Source organism: Myodes glareolus, chromosome 26, assembly GCF_982192425.1.
Source record: "Myodes glareolus chromosome 26, mMyoGla1.1, whole genome shotgun sequence".
NCBI lineage: Eukaryota > Metazoa > Chordata > Mammalia > Rodentia > Cricetidae > Myodes > Myodes glareolus.
This window is the reverse complement of record NC_142051.1, coordinates 44866619-44881040: the sequence shown is the minus strand read 5'-3', so window position 1 is coordinate 44881040 and position 14422 is coordinate 44866619. Positions and strand designations below refer to the sequence as shown.

The following is a 14422-nucleotide window of genomic DNA, read 5'->3' as shown; positions in this document are numbered from 1 at the left end:
GCCATGAAGTCAAGATCAGGGCTCCTTCTTGGCCCTTGGGCATGCATGTCACAGCAGCTATCAGTGTGAACCCTGAGAAACATCTGGAGATTTCCAGACAACCAATCAGGGAAGACCTCAAAGGACATGGAGGCCTCTCTCCTTTCATCGACCCTGTGTTCCCATAACACAACACTCTGCTCCATAAACAGCATTAGGGCTTGGTTTTGTTCTTTTAGAAGAAGGCACAACGTTCCCTGGCTTAACGGAGTGCTCCATCGCAGGAAAAGAGGAGAGTAAATTTTTTTGAAAGTCCGTATTTCTGCCAGTGATAAGGCTCAGTGGGTAAATTGGCCATGCAAACCTGACGACCCAGCTCAATCCTGGAGGCCACGCAAAGATGTAAGGACAGAACTGACTCCACAAGGCTTCCGTTAATCCCATCGGGTGAGAATAAGATCACTCTGCAATTCTGAGCCAAATCTGAAGCAAGCTTGATTTTTATTGGGATGTACCAGAGACTGCTTCCTAAGTCAAGTTAGAGGAAACAACCCTGAGTATTTCTCAGGGCCATTTTAAGGAGTAAAATCATGAGCAGTTGCAAAGCAGGTTTACAAAAGACAATAGAGCAGTAAGGAAATATAGAAAAACTTCAAAAGAAAATTCAACAGCCATCACCATGTGGTCAAAGTTATCCAGCCTAATGGAACCGGAGTTATTGATGGTTGTGAGCTACCATGGGGGTTCTGGGAAACAAACTCAGGTCCTCTGCAAGAGTAGCAAGCACTCTTAACCACTGAACCATCTCTCTAGTCCCCCACTTCCTAAAATAAAAAAGGTTTTGGTTGTTTTTTAGTCAGGTTTTTTGTTGTTGTTTGTTTGTTTGTTTGTTTGTTTGATATGGGTCAGGCAGTAAAGGATTGCATGAGATGGTGCCTGGACAGTGCTCACCAAGGTTAGTTCACCTCAGCTCCACCCTAGCCCAAGTTATCTCCAGAGGATGGGTTGTGGACCAGCGGGAGGGCACTTGCCTAGTAAGTATGGAGCCCTAGGTTCAGTTCCCAGCACCATAGCGGGATGATGGGGCAGAGGCTTTAGAAAGCAGTTTACCTTGAGATGTCAACAAGCATCTAGCAATTTCTATAATTCATAACTGTTTGATGAAGCAGAGGGAATGACCATAGTGAAATACTCAATACACCTGAAAACCTTCAAAGACAAATGGCTTGGACATGTAGCAGGTTCAGTTCATATCCATTATCCACATCCCTCTCCATTCAGCTCAAACATTGAAAGAAAACATATTTGCTTTTTATATTTCAAGTCAGTGTCACTTTTCCAAACAAGTTAGATGGGGTGAAAACGGTACAGGGGAACATGCAAAGAAAAGAACAGAAGAAACAGTGGGCAGGAATTGGGCGGGAAGATGGCCATCAAGATCACCAAAAAGATCATTAACTTCGAGACTTTATTACCTGCTAAAGTTTCCAAACGACCTCTTGCCGACAAAGCAGTATGTATCAAGGAAGAATGTCTTGTTTAGCATGGCCATTCACAGTCGGCAAGCCTATGTTCAGGTCTAGCCAATGCGCCACAAAGGTATTAGGAGTGGCAGCTCTGCCACCTTCACCCATAGTGCGGTGCTGTTGCCATTTCCAGTAAATTTCCTGAAGGGAAGGAATGCGCGAGACTATGCTGCTCGTGTGTGTGTGTGTGTGTGTGTGTGTGTGTGTGTGTGTGTGTGTGTGTGTGTGTGTGTTTCTTCTCTGGCTAAGGTTTCATTGTTACAGCTTTTTGTGTTTTTAAAATAACCGCACAGATCTCGGACGGTCCTTCTGTGCTTCAGAAGAAACAGATTTCCTCCAGCACGTAAGTTGCAGGTTAGGAACCAATGAAGGTGGAGGAGGAAAACACCCTCCAAACATTAACATACCCCCGTCTCCACTTCACTTAATTCTTTTTCTTAAGATTTGGGACCACAGAAGAACCCAGTTCCATAAAAACCTGGTGGGCGAGGGAGCTGCTAGCCGCGCTCCTCCGGCTCACTGCAGGGCGAAGCTCCGGAGGATGCTTTGGACTCGCCGTCGCTGTTGCAGTCCGGTCTGTGGCGCTCCAGCAGCTCCTGCAGGTGCTTGATGTAGCCGATGGCGGCGCGCAGCGTCTCCACCTTGCTGAGCCGCTGGCCGGCCAGCTCGCGCGGCAGGTGCTGGCGGAGGCGCGCGTAGCCCTCGTTCACGCAGCGCACGCGCTGCCGCTCGCGCTCGTTGCGCTGGCGCAGAAAGGCGGGCTCGCCGACGCCCCCCAGCGACAAGGACGGGCACGGCCGTCTCCGCGCGCTACCCTCGGCGTCCTGGCGCGCGGAGGTCCTGCCCGGCTCCCTCCGGGGCAGCGCGCCCAGCTGCGTCCGCAGCGGAGACGGCAAAACCAGCAGTCCCGCCGGTTTGCGTTTCTCCATCCCTCCGCGGAAAAGCGTGCAGATCACCTGAGAGATGACTGTCTCAGCAGGAAAACGACACTTGAAACTTTCGTGGCCCAGACTCTGGTCCATCCAGACTTCCCGGTTTGTCTTTGGAGAAGTGTCTAGGTCCAGAAGCTACGTACCTGAACACACTTGGGGGAGACTTCGCATGATTTCCGAAGCTCGTTGCTCTCTGCGGGTCTTTATAAAACTTCTGAGCAGAAAGGACACGCTTCATCCACGCTTGTGTCCCCTCCGATCTTAATTCAAAAGTTAACAAAGGGTCCCCATCCTGAATGGACGATCGCACCCCCGAGCAGATTAATCTTTCAAAGCTGCCCAATTGCTGTAATTCACTCCTAGGTCAGCCAGTGTGGCTCTCGGGGAGCCAGGAATTGAGCAGGGCCCTTCCCAGGCAATTGCAGATCGGCTGGCCGGCGGAGAGAAAGTTTACTCTGGCTTTCTCCTTGAAAATCCAAACTTGACTGCCCTTTGTGGCTTCCGGCGTTCAGGTCTGATGGAAAGAGCTTTCAGAGTGTTTGCAAACATACCCCTGCTCTTTCATTTCTGGGGAGGTGGAGAAGAAGCACTCTTCAAAGGGAAGACTGCTCTCTTGCGGTTAGAAGATGTGTCAAGTTAAGGAGGACCTCCGGGGAAGCCCGGGGTTTTCTTCTGCGAAATCAAATCTTTCAAAAACCAAATTAGACACTTTTTGAAGGTAAGAACAAAATCTATATATTTTAGCATCGACTATAAGGATCTGTGATATTGTGTTCTAGCCTATGTTTAACGCGAGGCCCTTTATGTTTTTGTTGCTCTGTAAAAACACATCAAAAGCTCGAACAGTAACACACACTTTTAGCTAGTTATTTCTAAGGGTGCTTACTGTAAACACAGCTTTAGTCCTGCCTCCCAACCTCTTCTAATCCCACTCAGGATATAAGGATACCTTCCCTTAGCACAAAGTATATTCCCCATTGTATTCATCTTTATTTCCTCCCTCGAGGACTGGAAAACAACATTTGAAAAGTAGAGAGCCCCAATTCTGAGGAGAAAGGATATGGCTTTGAAGGCTTGTCTTTTTAACACTGCCCCCCCCACAAATGAATAATTAATCCATCTGTGCTGGTAAAGAGCTTTGAAGATGAAAGTGTCATTAAAAATCCAACTACACTGGTTAATGTCAAAGATTGTTATCACATGGAAAAATCAGATTTCCTGTTCTGCAAACAAACACATTAAAAGCACCTTCTACTTGAAAAGTCCAACTTAAAAACAAGAGATGCAAAAAAACCCCTAAATTTATAATCAGACCTCTGCCTCTTCTCTGGGAGCTGGGGTGTGGCACTAACATGTTTGTTTTTTGTTTTTGTTTTTGTTTTCAGAAGGAGTCTTTTGCTTCCATGTTTACTCTAAAGTTTAGAGTTTAAACGACCAGCCTGAAGCAACTGGAAAAACATTTGCATCAAGCCAAATAAAATAGAAATAATTATTCCGTTTAGGCATAAGTTAGTCACAATTAAAAAGGCGTGGTTCCCTATAGACTTATACTAGCAAACCACTCACCATGGCATCATGAGTTCTTGCGTCAACATTTTTTCATGAATTGAGAAAGCCTTCCTATTAGCAGATATGCCCCCTGCAGGGCGTGTAGACTCCAAGACCACAAGCTACTTTGGGCCCAGTCAAAGATTTTGACCTTCCTGCTAAGAGCGATAAGAAAAAAATGAGATCATTGAAAACAGGGACATGACTGAGATCTGTTTTTCTTTCTCAGGCTGACAGCAAGTAAAAAATCCCTGCAAGCCAAGTGTGGTGGTGCACACCTTAGCCAGTGGTGGTGTGCACCTTACCCCAGCACTGGGGAGACCGAGGCAGGCAGGCCTGTGTGAGTTCCAGGCCAGCCTGGTTTACATAACAAGTAACAAGCCAGCCAGGGCTGTATGGTGAGACCTTGTCTTAAGAAATAAAAAAATACGAAAACACATAAAGCTCGACTAAAAACTGGTGATGTTAAGGATTTGAGGGAGGGGTGGGAACATAAATCACGGAAGTGTTTGGGGGAAGGAATGATTATAGTCAACAGAATATTATCCAGAAATGCTGACAATTTTGTCCCACAGAAATAACAGTATCTCTGTAGGTTTATGTGTGCATACAGATCAATACTGGGCCATAGCATTTGTTGTGAGTTAAAAAAAGAAAACAGGGCGCTGTGCCTGGTGCTGCACACCCATAATCCCAGCTACTTTGTGAAGCTTGGAAGGATGGTTGTTCAAGGCCTGTATAAGGCTACTGTAGGTATGGTTTCAGGGCTGATCATGTGATACTGGATAACCAATCGGTGTGCTTGTCCCTATTTCTCCGGCTACCAGCATCCTCATTGTCTCTAGTTCTCTGTATAGGGTCGAGGTTTCTTGGGCTTTTCCCTGTCCACATTAACATCTCTATTGCTGTTTGTCCGTGTTCAGACCATGTTTAGACAGTTGTGTTGGTGAAACTTATGTATTTAGGAATATGTTTATAATACACATATATGTGTGTAACAACAATTAAAAAAGAGGCCATGAATCTGAAAGAGAACAAGGAACGGTATATGGGAGGGTTTGAAGGGAGGAAAGGGAAGGGGGGAAATGATATAATTATATTATAATCTCAAAAAATATAATTAGAAATTTAAAAATAAAATAAATCTTAAAATGAAAAGAAAGTTCAAGGCCTGCCTGGGCTGCAGAGTGAGTTCAAAGCCAATCTGGGCAGCTTGTGAGACTATGTCTCAAAAGAAAAAGTAAAAAGAGGTCTGTGGTTAGCCATAGGTTTCTCCCAAGGGAGTAGGGATGAGGGGGACACAAGACACAGCCTGAATACTCATCCATAAATAAAAGAGTAATACGTACATAGCTTTATACCATTAAAAATAATGAGTAATATATATATATATATATATGTACTTATAGAAATATAAAAAAAATGTGTTAAGCAAAACCCAAGGTAGAAAATTGCAGACTAGTGTTTGCAATGCGAACAAAACAATTTTACATGATTTGTACATTTACACATGCCTGGATTTGGAACAGGATCTCACTGTATAGCCCAGGCTGGCCTCAAATTCAAGCTCCTCCTGCCACACCCTTTTGAGTGCTGGAGCAACAGGTGTGTGCCACCGTGACAAGTGACATGCGTGTCTTTATGTGTTTGTGCAGACATGGAGAATGAAGCGGAAAGATGTATACCAAATTATTGTCATTGGTTGCTTAGAAAGTATGTCACTGGGCGTAGAAGGGTGATCATTGTCCCTCAGCTATCTCTCTGTTTACTTATTACAAACTGCACACGCCTTATATCTTCAATCTAATGAGTTGTAAAATAACAAAAGGAAGTGTCCAGAACACCCAGATAATACACTCACTCGAGCCAGACCTACAGATTTATTATGAGCCCTCCAGGTTATTGGACCATGTTTCCTTATCAATTCTTTCTCTGAGGACTGTGTTATGGCTGTTCCCTGCGGGCTTGGCATGAGCGGCACCACCATGAAGCACGGAGACCGCCATGACACTAGGAGACCTTGGCCACTGTCGCGGCAGTGAAACACAAAGAGCGTGTATATCACTTGCCACGGGCTGGTAAGGGGGCAAGCAACCCTTCATGAAGAGGGAGAGAGTCCCGGAACACTCCTTTTAGATCCCATTACTGCTGTGAAAACGTAGGCAGGCATGACAGCACACACCTGCAATCACAGCACGTGGGCGGAAGGTACGGGAGGATGAGGAGTTAAAAGCCAGCCTTGGCTCTATAGCAAATGTAAGGCTAGCCTAGGCTACATGGGATCCTGCCTCAAAGAAAAGAGGTAAAAAGCTGCCTTGGGGTCAGACTTTTCTAAGGTACAGTTGCTCACAAGTTGCCCATGTTCCCATAAGTAACACCAATTAACTTACTTATTTTCTAAGTAGGGTTTCTTTGGTCAGTCCACTCCTTCCCCATTTGAAGAGGATAGGTGTTTCTTTTATGTCACCTTAGGAAGCAGGGAGAAATGTGCACAGGATTTATAAACCTGTAACAAGAGCCATCAGATGCTAACTTTACCATCTGTTTGACCTGAAGTTTCTCTCCAACCTAAGAAGTCTCTCCTAAGGCTGGCTAGACAGATTTGCTACAGCACCCAGAACACCTGGAACTGATTTGTGTCTTCAGAATTGGATCTGTTTATCAAAGGGGGAAGGGAGCTCCCTAAAGTCCAACTCAGTAGATTTTAAGGTATTCCTAGGGACGAGGAAAATCTCACCCTCACAGCTCTCTTATCTGCTCAAAATGAGAGAGGGGAAGAGGATTTGGGTGGCTCGTCTTACAAAATAGTTCGTGCCTCATTACAGATTTGGGTTTCCTGGGCTGTGGCTTCTCGGGTATGCCTGTACTTCTGGGGTATACATGTACTTCTGGGGTATACACGTACTTCTGGCCCTGGGCCTAGGATTTGCGTCACGCATCACAAGGGATAAGAAGGATCGATCCATATATTATGATCTCTTGCCAGAATTATACTGGGATAATTAACTCAATCTCAAATTGATCATCTAACATAGCTCTATTCAATTAGCCCATCTCTATATAACTTAAATATTAAGTGTCTGTATCACTAAGTGCTGCATCTACCAAGCACAACTGAACCTCTGGTCCGGTAAGAGTACCAATAACCACATTTGTCATCATTAGATTCACTTAGAAGAAGCTGAAGCCGAGATAGAGGATCATGAATTCCAGTCTGCCCTGGAGTATATAGAGAGACTGTGTTTTAAACCCCAAATCATTTGGGAAGATGTAAGTCGGGAGTGACGACCTGGAGCAGGGCATGGTGCCATCTCAGAGTGTAGTAACAGGCTTGTCTTCTCTACCCATTAAAAAATTAAAAAGCAGGAAAAGGGGTATCTGAAACCTCAGGGAGTCCCCATAGAGCCATCACATTATACTTGGAAATCAGGGTTCCCTCTCGGGGTTCTGAGTTTTGTTAATAGAAGAATTTAAGAATAGAATCAGCCAGAAACTTGAGGATAATTTTTCAGAGTTTAAGAGGAAAACACCAAGGCAGGCCAGCTGTCAATCTCCAGTTTCCTGGTAGAGAGAGAGAGGAGAAAAGGAGCAGAAGTCATGATGGTGCGGCAGGGAGGTCAGCCACATGGTGGCAGGCAGTCTATGCCGTTAGGACAGGAGACTTAGAAAGCAAGGAAACCCAAAACGTTAGTCAGGAAGTTTGAAGCATACTTAAAGATCTAGCCATCATCTGAAAGAAGGAGACAGAGGGAGGAAAGATGAATAGGTCTTTTGTATCAGGCTTCAGAAAGATGGCAAACATCTGAACCTGATGGCTCTGGTGGTAGGGGGATGCACTAAGGTGCTATGGACCGGCTCAAGGGAGCCACTCAGACTGTAAGGGAATCAGGGTGAAGGCACAGGAGAAATCAGAATACGGCGAGGAAAAGTGACACACAGACACTCTCAATGTTTTTGAGACATGCTGTTGCGATTTACTTACTTCAGTGCAGGATTATATATTATTACAAACAAAGAACTTGGCAAAGGCATACATCATCAGATCATAAAATAGAAAAGAACAGCATAAAACAGTTTTACAAAGAGAATCTTTAAAGATGCTTTGGCATGAGTACAAGGACTTTTGCTTCCTTACATTTGTAAAGTTACCCCTTCTTTTTTCTTGTTATTAGAGAGACCATTGTTCTTGAGTTAGCCCACCTTTATCAGCTTGTACCAGGTGGCTGACTTGGGCTCAGCTAAGTGACCTTGTGTGTCTGGGTGAGAAAGAAGAAGAAGGCTACTATCTTCCTGGAAAAACTTTCTGAGACTCATTTTGTACCATTAATCTCAACTCCTTTCCCTTCCCGACTCTCAGGGTCAGATGTTGTAATTAGCCTAGGTTTTCTGGCCATAAGGAAGGCTGCATAGGCCTCCTGTTAAGTTGCACATAAATGCCTAATGCTGTTTTCCTGTAGAAGGCTTCTAAGGTTTTTTTCTGCTAAGATTAACTCCTTTTATTCCACATCATCAAGGAATTGTCCTAATGATGATTTTGGCAATTCCCAGAACTGGCTACTTTTTTTAAGGCTTTAATTAATAGTGGAGCAGAATTCAAAAATGTCCTCAGCAGTCTTGTTTATATCCACAACTGCCTGGAATAGTCTGATCTGTTAGCAATATGTAAGGATCACAAAGAACACACAGACAAGGGAAAAGACACACATATGGCTCCAAGGACAGCCAGGTCGAGTCAGTACTAATGGCGACTCAGGTAGCATTACACCACAACTGGTTGCCAAGGGACCGCCTGGAACACACAGCTCCTAGAAGCACAAATCCCAATCCTTCCGGCAATATTTGCCCATCCAGTCAGCATTTCTGCTACACTGGCGAGACAGCTGTGGATGTAGCACTAAGGGACAGGAATTCTGGAGATAAAAAGCACATTATCTAAGGTGAACCAGCCTTTCTAGGGCTGGTCCTCTAGTCAGGTTCCTTCCCTGACTCATTAGATTAATTCTTAAGAGAGGAGACAAGGACCTGTCTCCACCTAGAGGTAGATTCTGTTCTTTACAGCCCAGTTTGGTGTTCTATCTGGAATCACTGGAGCAACCCAGAGTGTTGTTCAAGACCCCTACTCCCCCCACTTCCCCCTCCACTGCAGTAAAAGATGTACAGAAGCCAGAAGCCAGAGACACATTATACAGCTGCTGCTAGCACAGCCATGTTTCCTAACCTTGGAAGCCAGGTGTGTGTGTGCGTGTGCGTGTGCGTGTGCGTGTGTGTGTGTGTGTGTGTGTGTGTGTGTGTGGTTTTTGAGACAGGATTTCTCGGTATAACAGTTGCCTTGGTTGTTCTGGAACTCGCTCTGTAGACCAGGCTGGCCTGGAACTCACAGAGATCCACTTGCCTCTGCCTCCCGGGTGGAGTGCTGGGATTAAGGGTATGCGCCACCACCGCCCGGCTGGAGCCAGTGGTTTTTAAAATCACCATTCCATAAAAAGAGCTTCCACCAACCTCAGGGGCTCAAGGAGTTTCCACACTCAGGGAGTCCCAAAACTTTACTCTCTGATCCAGTACTAACATCTGCCAGTCAGAATATAATTTGCCCATCAACCCATTGTTTTAATGCAGGTGAGGTTGCCTAATGGTCTGGGGAGTTCATCAGGGTTCAGAAGGACAGAAAGAATAAGGCTAGGTGAAGGTCGGTTGTCATGCAGAGAGGCAAAAGCTTTATTAATCCTGTACCTATACCCTTACACTCTGGTTTAAAGATCATATAGTTTTCAGCAAGATTTAATGAGCCATAATTATTTACTACTATTTATTAGTATTTTATGTTAAAATACATATGAAATGCCACTACAAACAGGGGTTAGAGAGACTGCATAGTGGTTATGCATATAGACTGCTCTTGCACAGGACAATTAGATTCTCAGCACGCATGTCCAGTGGCTCACAACCTCTGTAACTTCAGGTCCTGGGGATCTGATGAACTCTTTCTGGGTAGAACAGACATCTACTTATATGCACATAGCCCCACACAAACAAACACACACAAATATTTTTTTTAGCTTACCCTAGATTTATTTATTCTTATTTTATCAGTATGAGTGTTTTGTTTGCATGAATGTCTGTATGGTGTGCATCCTGCCTGAAGTTCAGAGAGTAAAACAGGCACACTGATCAGCCTTACAGACCAGGCAGCAATAACACACTTTTAATCCCAGTGGTCACACTAGCTTGTCATAGAAACAAGACAGTAGTGGTGCACGCCTTTAATCCCCAAACTAGAGAGGATTATAAAACAGGAGAGACAACTCTCAGACACGGTCTCATTCTGAGATTTCTGGGGGAAGGATCGCCATTTCAGACTGAGGTAGAGGTAAGAGCCAGTGGCTGGGGCTGGAGAGATGGCTCAATGGTTAAGAACACTGGCTGCTTTTCCAGAGGTCCTGAGTTCAATTCCCAGCAACCACATGGTGGCTTACTATCATCTATAGTGGGATTTGATGTCCTCTTCTGGTATAAAGTCGATAGAGCAGTCATATACATCAAATAAATAAGTCTTTTTTTTTTTTTAAATGAAGAGCCAGTGACTGGCTGTTTTACTTTTATGATCTTCAGGTTGAACCCCAGTTTCTTTCACAGAGTTTTTGTTAACCGTGTATCACCTATTAGTTTGCTTGTGTGTGTATGTGTGTGTGTTCATGAGCACACATGCGTGTATATGCACCTATATCATGTCATGCATGTGGCGAACTGAGAACAACTTACAAGTTGATTCTCCCCATCCACCATGAGGGGTCTGGAAAATGAAAATATGTTAATCAGGCTTGGAAGCAAGTGTCATTACCTGCTGAGCCATTATGGTGGCTCTTAAAAAAATAAAAAAAAACACTATGTGGGTGTATGATATGTGTGGGCACATGTACCATGATACACGCGGTGGTTAGAAGACAGCTTTAGAACTGACTCTTTTTCATCTTTAAGTGAGTTCCAGGGATTGAATTCAGGTCATTATGTCTATAAAGAAAGTATCTTTACATGCCGGGCTACAACTTGCTAGAATCCTTCGTGGTCCAGGATTAGCCTAGAACTTATTGTATAAACCAGAATGACCTTGAACTTCTGATCCTCCTGCCTCAGCAGTCCTACGTATCGATATTACTAATGTGCACTACCATGCCCAACTTTTGAATTTTTAACGTACTTTTGCTTATGACAAACTCATCATTATTTTTCCAAGACAGGGCTTCTTTGTGTAGCCCTGGCTGTCCTGGAACTAGCTCTGAAGACGAGGTTGGCCTTGAATTCATAGAGATCTGCTTGCCTCTGCCTCCCAAGTGCTGGAATAAAAAGCATGCACCACCACCGCCCAACTATATCTTCCGCTCTTCTTCCTTCCTCCCTCCCTCCTTCCCTCCCTTCTTCCCTCCCTCTCTCCCTCCCTCCCTCCTTTCCTTCCTTTATCTCTTTCTTCCTTTCTTTCTGTCTGTCCATCCATCATTCTTTTGGGTTTTTTTGAGACAGGGTTTCTCTATGTAGCTCAGCTGTCCTGGAACTCACTATGTAGACCAGGCTGGCCTTGAACTCTCAGATCTGCTTGCCTCTGCCTCTCCACTGCAGAGATTAAAGGCATGCAACATCACTTGGCAAAACTCATCAATCAAACATTATTATTTGATTAATTTTTTATTGATATTTATTGAGCTCTACATTTTTTTCTGCTCCCCTCCCTGCTTCTCCCCTCTCCCCTTCAATCCTACCCCAAGGTCCCCATGCTCCTAGCTCCTAATTTACTCAGGAGATCTTGTCTTTTTCTACTTTCTACTTCCCATGTAGATTAATTAGAGCCATGTAAGTCTCTCTTAGAGTCCACATTGTTGTCTAAGTTCTCTGGGATTGTGGTTTGTAGGCTGACTTTCTTTGCTTTATGTTTAAAAACCACCTATGAGTGGTTTTTTTCTGTGTCTGGGTTATCTCACTCAAAATAATGTTTACTAGCTCCACCCATTTTCCTGCAAAATTCAAGCTGTCGTTTTTTTGTTTTTTTGTTTATTTATTTTTTGCTGTGTAGTACTCCACTGTGTAAATGTACCAATTTTCCTTATCCATTCTTCGGTTGTTTCCAGGTTCTGGCTGTGACAAAGCTGCTATGGACAGAGTTGAGCACATGTCCTTGTGGCACGATTGAGCATCCTTTGGATACATACCCAAATGTGGTATTACTGGGTCTTGAGGAAGGTTGTTTTCTAATTTTCTGAGAAATCGCCACACTGACATCCAAAGGGGTTGTACCAGCTTGCACTCCCACCAGCAATGCAGAAGTGTTCCCTTTTCCCCACAACCTCTCCAGCGTAAGTTGTCTTCAGTGTTTTTGATTTTGGCCATTCTTAAAGGTGTAAGATGGAATCTCAGAGTTGTTTTGATGTGCATTTCTCTGATGACTAAGGATGTTGAATATTTTTTAAGTGTCTTTCTGCCATTTTAGATTCCTCTGTTGAGAGTTCTCTGTTTAGGTCTGTACTCCATTTTTAAAATTGGATTATGTGATCTTTTGGTGTCCAATTTCTTGAGTTCTTTGTATATTTTGGAGATCAGACCTCTGTCTGATGTGGGGTTAGTAAAGATCTTTTCCCATTCTGTAGGCTGTCGTTTTGTCTTGTTGACCGTGTCCTTTGCTTTACAGAAGCTTTTCAGTTTCAGGAGGTCCCATTTATTAATTGTTTTTCTCAGTGTCTGTGCTGCTGGGGTTCTATTTAGAAAGTGGTCTCCTGTGCCAATGTGTTCAAGTGTACTTCCCACTTTCTCTTCTATAAGGTTCAGTGTGGCTGGCTTTATATTGAGGTCTTTAATCCATTTGAACTTGAGTTTTGTGCATGGTGATAGATATGGGTCTATTTTCATTCTTCTTTATGTTGATATCCAGTTATGCCAGCAACATTTGTAAAATATGCTTTTTTTCTATTTAATATTTTTTGCTTCTTTATCAAAGATCAGGTGTTCGAAGGTGTGTGGATTGATATCCAGGTCTTCTATTCGATTCCATTGGTCCTCCTATCTGTTCTTATGCCAATACCAGGCTGTTTTCAGTACTGTAGCTCTGTAGTAAAGTTTGCAGTCAGGGATTGTGATGCCTCAAGAAGTTCTTTTATGGCACAGGATTGCTTTGGCTATCCTGGGTTTTTCGCTTTTCCATATGAAGTTGAGTACCATTCTTTTGAGGTCTTTGAAGAATTTTGCTGGGATTTTGATGGGCATTGTGTTGAATCTGTTATTTGATTAATTTTAATAAGCAGATACAGGCATGAAAACAACATCCTAAATGGCTCCTCTTTGTAGGCAATGTTATCCCTTCACCTATCACTACTCCGACAGCTGCTAGAGCTGTTAGTTTGGCCTTTTCTAGAACTTTACACAGACTTGTAGTCTTTTGTGTTTGATAGTCTTCACTTAGTGTAGAAAGCTTCTTGAGGTCCACCCATATGCTAATAATTTGTTCCTTTTTATCGCTGCCTAGAGGGCTCTCCCCCAGTAATTTAATGTAACTCTCACTGGTTGATGCACATTGAGATGATTATGAGATCATTATTATTAACAAAGTTGCAAAAGATATTTGTGCACATGCCTTTGTACATAAATATATATATGTATGTATGTATGTATACACACACACACACATATTCTGTTGGGCAATTACTTAGTATGATTAGTGAATTTTGTGCGTTAAGAAATTGCCACATATAGACTGGCTCCGAGGGTAAGGCCCTTTGATCCCTGGGACCCACATGAGGGAAAGAGAGAGCCGATTGCTGTAAGTTGTTCTCTAACCTCCACATGGACATTTGCTCCCGTGACAACCAGCACATACTTCCACCCACCCACCCGCATGAATAAACGTGATGTACAAAGTTGGCTACCGAGCAGCTGGTGCAGTTTCAATGAGCATTCTTAGCACTGTACCTGCAATGGGGACGGAAAGGCAGAGAGAAGGAAACCTGCACAAATCCTAGCGCTATCATTTATGACATGGAAGCAGGGAACCTTCACTGTGTGGCCTAAGTTCAAAACGTGCTGCGTGGATCCTTGCGTCTCTAACTTGAGGCTATGCAATTTAGGCCCGAAAAACAGTCTGGAGACCTTGGAGTTCTAGCAATGAATATCAGTTTTGGTCTCCTAGCAACGGCAGGTCGATTACTCGGCGCTCGATTGGATTGAGGTCCACCTGAGCCGCCGCGCTCTGGGCGGAGCGTCTTGAAGCCAGCCTACTTCCGGGGTGGGCGGGACGGACTCTCCGCGGTGCGCACGCGCAGCGACTGGGCGGGGCGACTCTGCAGAACGGAAGGTCGAAGCACAGGCAAGCCGGAAACGCGCCCCGAGTGGCTGAGAAACCGGAAACCACCCCGGGAGGGGGTGTGGCCCTGAGGAGGCGGGCCTGACTGTGCAGGGCGA

The 14422-nt window shown here is 44.3% G+C and overlaps 1 protein-coding gene across 1 annotated transcript; it reads right to left on the bottom strand.

Moving 5' to 3' along the window:
• Positions 1-449: 449 nt before the first annotated feature.
• Positions 450-3060, bottom strand: Ascl4 (achaete-scute family bHLH transcription factor 4). Its single transcript, XM_085683353.2, has one exon. The coding sequence runs from the start codon at positions 2525-2527 to the stop codon at positions 2003-2005; it is 525 nt and encodes a 174-aa protein (XP_085539479.2). The 5' UTR covers positions 2528-3060; the 3' UTR covers positions 450-2002.
• Between the last annotated feature and the right edge of the window lie 11362 nt (positions 3061-14422).